A 7,442-nucleotide genomic window follows, 5' to 3' on the forward strand; every position below is an offset into this window, starting at 1 on the left:
AACCGAGTTTCTTAAGCTTAACCGGTTTATCTTAAGTTATAGTTTAGAGCACGATTAAAGATCTACTTGATGTATACCCATAGACATATATAAACAACATATTATGATCATATTATGTCTATCGTCTATGACTATGACAACAACAACCACGCCGGTCTTAGATATATTAATGATATGTGATATGTAACAACCTCGACGTAGCAGTGAATCCGACTTTATGTTTTGACCTAGCGACAACACTGTACCGAGGAATTATGACACTTGCCGCTCTAACGATTAATTGACGAGGATAATGTCTGACATTCTGACGTGATAAAAGATAATGCACTATAAATTATGATATTCATGATAGAAATTATTTCTATCATGATAATAATATAGTTGTTAGTTGTTACTTGTTAGTACTTCATAGTTCATAATTTTATTGTTACTACTTGCTCTAGTCAAAAATTAACGGAATGTGGTTTGTCTTGAACCACTGAGTGTATAATATGTATTTTTTATTTCATTACCTATGAATGATGTGCCGAAATTGGTCATTTAGATGCTTAGTAGTGTAGCACCGATCATACCACAAAACAACTAAAAAATCAAAATCATATACCACAACCATCATGAAGAAGGATAAAACGGGGGACACCGCAAGACCTTATAAACTATAAGTATTTTGTGATCGAAGTATTGTTGTTACCTCCAATGACACAATTTCATTGTCTTATTAAGAGTGCAAATTTGTGTTAAATTTTCCAAATCGGCCCAATATGGGTGGTATTAAACTATCGGCTTTGAATCAACCATAATTTCTTGAAGTAGATTTTAAAATGAACCTATGCTCTGTTCCTAATTAATAATAAAAAAGCTATTTCTGATCAATTGACTATATTTATTAAAAACTGATTTGATAAATTGATTGGTACTAAATTAAATTGATCTTGTGTTATTTCTAAAATTCTTATTGGGTAGTTAATCATATAATAATATTAATTTATTAGATTTTATTTTACAATTGTCTATGATTCTAATAAATTAAAATAGTCACAGTTTTTATAGAATTTAATGTTATTTTAATTATTTTAAACTATTATTTAATTTAATAATATTAATGTTTTAAATATTTTACAGCCCATCAATTGGTTAGTTTGACAGGCATTAGTTTTCAACGAAAAAATATATTGGTAAATAAGTATAAATATTAAATTATTATTAGTTAATTTATGGAACAAACATTTTATAAAAGTGTCAAATGTTATTATTTTGCTTTAGGGAATGGTAGAACTAACAATCATACCATTGAAAAATAATCTTCAATTTATAAAATTAAATGCAAAACAATGTCGTATATATCGTGTAACTGTTAATGAAAATATTGAAGTTCCTTTCCAATATTTTGATCCATTTGTTGACATTACTCAAAATAAAGATGAAGAGTATGTATTTACCTACAATTTAAATATTAAATTTAATAATTTCTCATAGGCAATTTTTTTTTAAATTTAAATGTCATTACTATTTCTGTTTAGACCTACATTAACTGCATTTTCTGCATCTCATTTAAATGCTGCTCAGATAACTGAACCCGATAACAATAATGGGGAATTAGTTATAAGTCTACCTGCAGAAATTACTACATCCGTAAGTGATGGAACAAGTATTAAAATAAGTGTGGAATATTCTTTAGAGCAGCCTAGTGGAGGGGTACATTTTGTTATTCCAGAAGGAGATGGATCTTTAGTTGAGGTATAAATATTTAAAATTGTATATTATCATAAAAAATATTTATATTTTTTTTAAATATTGATTTATTTACGTTTAGAGACGAGCTCATATGTTTACTATGTGTTTTGAAAACTCATCTCGACTATGGTTTCCATGTGTCGATAGTTATGCAGAACCGTGTACATGGGATTTAGAATTTACAGTCGATGAAAATATGACAGCAGTATCTTGTGGAGATTTAATTGAAGTTGTTGCAGCTCCTGATTTAAGGCGTAAAACATATTATTATAACTTATCAATGCCCACCTGTGCACCAAATATAGCCTTAGCAGTGGGGTAACTATTTTAAAATAATTAAAATCTTAGAGTGATATTAAACAGTATGTACGCTTTAGACCTTTTGAAATTTATGTGGACCCAACCATGCATATTATAACTCACTTCTGTTTGCCGGGGCTTTCAGAACTTCTACCTACAGCTGCAAAGTATACCCATGAGGCTTTAGAATTTTACGAAGATACTTTATCTAACGGTTATCCTTATAGTTGTTATAAACAAGTATTTGTTGATGAAACTCCTACAGATTATGCATCATATGCATCAATGGGCATCATGAGGTAAAGCATTTAAAATGTATGAAAGTAAAATTCTAGACCCTTTTGTTAATTATTACCAATAACATATTTTTCAGTGTTAATCTTTTACATCCAAAACAAATTATTGATCAAGTTTATATTTCTAAGAAAATCTTGGCACAAGTTATGGCAGAGCAATTTTTCGGTTGTTTTATTTCAACTCAAAATTGGTCGGATTGGTGGCTAACGTGTGGTATAGCATTGTACATGTCTGGTCTTTTTGCAAAAAAATGTTTTGGCAATAATTCTTATCGTGAATGGATTCACAATGTACACATTTTTAGTTATTTTGTTTGTTAATTTGTAGTTCAATTACTTTATTGAAATTATTAATGTTGATTTAGGAATTAACAAGTTTGGTAAGATATGAAGAAGAAATAGGACCTATAGTATTAGATCCAACCCAACAACCAGCTCCAACAAGTAGTGGTCTTGTCAGTCCAGGAGGAACTTCTAATCCGGGATTTTCATTATCTTTCAATAATGTGCAAAATACTAATGAAACCTCAAACTTTTATTTCTCTACTCGTAGCTTACACACAATATCGCCTCGTTATTTTCACTATATGACCAAAAAGGCACATCTTGTATTGAGGATGTTGGAAAATCGAATTGGCTATTCTTTATTGTTACAGGTAGAATTTTAATATACTATAACCTAATTAATTTGTAATGTACTTCAAACTATTATTGTTGTTGATTAAAATTACTATTCATTTACTCATTTTTTTAATTTTACTTCAATTTTTATAAATTAAAATATGTACATATTCAAATTAAACATTTTGTATATATTTTAGGTATACTTCCTCTATTAGTAAAATTATTATTTGTGTAGGTTTTAAACAAGCATTTATCTTTAGCAAGCAATGCATCTCAAAATCCAATGAACTCAGGTTTATGGGGCCACATGTTAATCAGTACAAATATATTTAACAAGACTATTTTTACTGTATCGGGCATAGATATGTCTGTATTTATTGATCAATGGGTTAGAACTGGTGGTCACGCTAAATTTACGTGTACCTTTGTCTTCAATAGAAAAAGGTTCTTTACTTTAATTTAAATATAATTACTTATTTTACATACAAGATCTGTTATTAGGAATACATTGGAATTAGAAATTAAACAAGATTCTGTTTGTCAACGAGGTATTCGTAAATATGTTGGCCCATTATTAGTTAGCATTCAAGAATTGGATGGTCCATTTAAACATACTTTGCAAGTTGAAGGTAATGTAGCTCGAGCAGATATTACCTGTCATTCAAAAAGTAGGCGTAATAAGAAAAAGAAAATTCCTTTGTGTACGGGGGATGAAGTAGATATTGATTTAAATGCTATGGAGTAAGTAAACATTAAATTATTTATTATCCATTACTAGTATTATTATACAAAAGCATTGTAAATACGAATTATCTTTAATTTTTATTTCAGTAATGACTCCCCAGTATTATGGATTCGATTAGATCCTGAAATGACTATTTTACGCAGCTGTATTATAGAACAACCAGAGTATCAGTGGAATTACCAATTGCGACATGAAAAAGATGTAACTGCCCAAATGGAAGCAGTGACAGCTCTTGATAAATTTCCTACAATTGCTACACGTAATGCTTTATGTGATATCATTGAAAATGAACAAGTGTATATTCATGTCCGGTGTAAAGCTGCTCACTGTTTGACTAAGGTAACTAAGTTCATTTCATACTGTTATGAAAAATGTCTAATTACCTATTATGCATGGTTACCATCAACCAATTTTTTTGATTATAGATTGCAAATGCAATGGTGACTAATTGGACTGGACCTCCAGCAATGTTAGCAACATTTAAAAAAATGTTTGGTTCATTTTCATGTCCGCACATAATAAAACAAAATAATTTCTCTAATCTACAACATTACTATCTTCAGAAAGTACTTGCTTTGAATAAAAAGTAAAAAATAATCTTTTATTACCTAATTTGAAATTGTTTTTAGACAATCCCAATTGCGATGGCTGGATTGAGAAATTCTCATGGAATTTGTCCTCCTGAAATCTTGAAATTCATATTAGATCTATTCAAGTACAATGATAATAGTAAAAATAGATACTCTGATAATTACTATAGAGCTTCACTAATTGATGCACTTGGTGCAACAATTACACCAGTTATATCTTTAATGCAAAAAGCGTAAGTAACTAAATTTCATTATTGTTACTGAAATTGAAATGTCTAAAGTACATAAAACTATTTAAATATTCTTAATATTATTATCATTACATGATTTGAAATAAATTTTTTTAGCTGTGATATTACTGCAGATTCTCTCTCTGGGGATTCAAAATTAATACTTGAAGAAATTACACAGCACTTAAACTTGGAAAAACGTCTGCAGACCTATAAATATCCTATAACGATTACCTGTCTAAAAGCTATCAGAAAATTACAAAAATTTGGCCATTTGCCCAATAATCCTAATATATTTCGTTCTTACTCATCATACGGAAATTTTATTGGTTTGAATTTGATTGGAGTATTTATTATTTATACTTATTATATTACTTTTTTTTTTTTTAGGAGTCAGGCTTTGTGCATTAGAAGCTTTAGTTGATTTCACTTGTTTAGATGGACGTTGGGATGATTTGAAGTATCTGATAGACATAGCAGATAGTGATCCAGATCCAAAAGTTAGGAATGAGCTTGTTCGCATGTTGTGTAAAAATCCACCGTTTACCCCTAAGAAACCAAATAATCGGTTAAACAATGATTATCTATCACATCATTTATGGAAACTTATCAAGTAAGTACATACGAGTATGGACACATTTGGTGTATATAACTGTAATAGTTTTAATAATGAAAACTGGGGAAGTCAGTCGTCAGAGTGCTATATAATATATTTTAGGTATACCTCATCAATGAGTAAACCACTGTAATGGATGTATTCAATTTGAACACAATTATAAATCATTCCAAACATGTAACTGCATGTTATATATTCATAATTATTTTTATTACTTTTTTTTTTGTTTTGTTTTTCTATGTTGTAATATAGTAGGTTGAACTAAATTTTACCAAAAAATAATTGCATATAACCGTATATTGCACATATAAAGAAAAATTATGACAATGTATTTTTGATAGTAAAATTACTGTAAAAACAGCATAATGAGGAATTTTGTATTAAATATTCAAGCTTCTCAATAGAAAAATAATGTATCATCAAATATTAAATTAATAAACAATTTTAATATTAAAGGTTCTTAAATAGCTAAAAATATATATTTATATTTTTAACATTTTATCATGTCCAAAAAATGCTATTAAAAATACTTGTCGAAAATTTCAAATATTTCCTTTTTTTTCAAGTATTTACTTATTGATTTTGAATTATGACTAATGAATTAAAAATTTTTGAAATATAAGCTATACTCTGTTTAACATAAGATTACTCAGCTGCCAGTCTAACAAAAACTGGTCGTCACGGGCTAATGATTTTTTTTTAACAGAGTATAAATCTAATTTTCTACCAGAAAAATTACAGACAAAAAAATAAAATGCATCTTTGTAAAACCAATACACTCTTTGGTATACTTAGAATCTTTAATTAAATAACATATTTAAAAAAAATGTCAAATGTTTTTTACTGTTTTAGTTCATTGCTATCTTATGATACAACATTGCGTTGTAATTTTGTTGACTTATATTATACTTTATTTGGACGTCAAAAAATTTTACGTGCAGAAGTTGCTGCACTGTACAAGCCAATCAAAGTTGAAGTAGAGGTTAAATTTTATTTTATTGGTAAAAAAAATATTAATTATATTTCAAAATAAATAAATTTTCGGGTATTTTAGGCAAAGTCTTGTACTCTTCCAAATATTATCGTTGAACCAGATAATAATTCTAACAGTGAACGTGGTATCAAACGACCTATGGACCATGAAGGAGAATTAGATGTACCAGAAATTGTTGATCAGCTAAAAGTTGAAAATGATAATTTAGAAAATGATTTTGGTGATAATTTACATTTTGATAAGAAAATTAAGGTAAAGTTTAATTTAAATTATAAAAATGTTTTACAGATCCATGACAAATGTTCACCAATTTTTTCGATTTCAATTATGTTTTAGGCTGAGATCAAAAAAGATAGTGAAGAGACAATTAATGAGCTTAAAGAAGTCAACTTAGTTTCAACCATCAGACCATCATTTGAATTGAATGAGAACCAGTCTAAAACAGGTTATTTCTCTGAAAATTCTGCTTCCCTTCCTGGAATCATGATATCTAATTCTGCTGGACCGGTTGGTTTTGAACCCGGAATGTTTAATGTAAAACCTGAAGATCAGTCTAATAAACCTGTAGTTGCACAAAGTGAAAATAAACATCATCATCATCACCATCATCACCATCATCATCATCATAGCAAAATAGATGGAGCCAGTAATTCTGTATGTTAATTTAAAAAAAATCCTGATGAATAGTTAAATCACAAATTCATAATTTTTTTTTAGAGTAAGAAAAAGAAGAAAGACAAAAAAAAACATAAGCACAAGCATAAACACAAACATGAACACAAGCATAAGCAAGATAAATTGAAGGAAAAAAGTAAAGAAGATAATACGATTATTAAAGTAAAAGAAGAAACATTAACATCAGGAAGTTCTAGTAGTGATGATACATCTAGAGACTTAAGTGTATTTATTTAATTAATTTATACAGATAATATATGAATAGATACATATATATTTTTGATATCATTGATATTAACTTTAATTACTATAAATAATATATTTCCAAATCTAAGTTCCTTAAATTTAGGCTTAGTACATATAAATACTATTTTTATCATTATTATTAATTTCAATATTACCTTTTTAATGAGAAACTTAACAAAATATAGGTTGAAGATATTTAATTAATTAAATGTACATTATATAATGTATAATAATTTATTATTTTACCAAGAATGGTAAATACCTATGTTTGTCTATTAGCTTGTATTTATATTGTCATCTTTTTATTAATCTTTAAAGAAGTAAACAATTAAAAATGAATAAGAATTTAAGTTTACAAACAGTTGCCTAGAAGAACTTTTCAAATAAAATCT

General features: G+C 27.8%; 1 protein-coding gene across 1 annotated transcript; it reads left to right on the forward strand.

The window, feature by feature from the left end:
• The first annotated feature begins 346 nt into the window (after positions 1-346).
• LOC111032451 (transcription initiation factor TFIID subunit 2) lies at positions 347-7,090 on the forward strand. Its single transcript, XM_022312789.1, has 19 exons — positions 347-658; positions 1,121-1,175; positions 1,264-1,427; positions 1,521-1,737; positions 1,814-2,052; positions 2,112-2,333; positions 2,408-2,621; positions 2,696-2,986; positions 3,190-3,398; positions 3,456-3,695; positions 3,786-4,038; positions 4,125-4,265; positions 4,329-4,522; positions 4,637-4,848; positions 4,910-5,132; positions 5,988-6,117; positions 6,190-6,381; positions 6,466-6,783; positions 6,847-7,090. Exons 1-19 carry the CDS (start codon positions 615-617, stop codon positions 7,039-7,041), a joined length of 3,753 nt encoding a protein of 1,250 aa, XP_022168481.1. The 5' UTR covers positions 347-614; the 3' UTR covers positions 7,042-7,090.
• Positions 7,091-7,442: the final 352 nt, after the last annotated feature.

Source organism: Myzus persicae, unplaced genomic scaffold (assembly GCF_001856785.1).
Source record: "Myzus persicae strain clone G006 unplaced genomic scaffold, MPER_G0061.0, whole genome shotgun sequence".
In the NCBI taxonomy this organism is placed as follows: domain Eukaryota; kingdom Metazoa; phylum Arthropoda; class Insecta; order Hemiptera; family Aphididae; genus Myzus; species Myzus persicae.

Bases quoted from the DNA above. Each gene is read 5' to 3' on its own strand.
- LOC111032451 (XM_022312789.1), top strand. From the start codon at position 615: ATGAAGAAGGATAAAACGGGGGACACCGCAAGACCTTATAAACT. The intron at 2,334-2,407 runs GTAAAGCATTTA...CATATTTTTCAG, and splicing joins GCATCAATGGGCATCATGAG to TGTTAATCTTTTACATCCAA. The intron at 4,039-4,124 runs GTAACTAAGTTC...TTTTGATTATAG, and splicing joins CTGCTCACTGTTTGACTAAG to ATTGCAAATGCAATGGTGAC.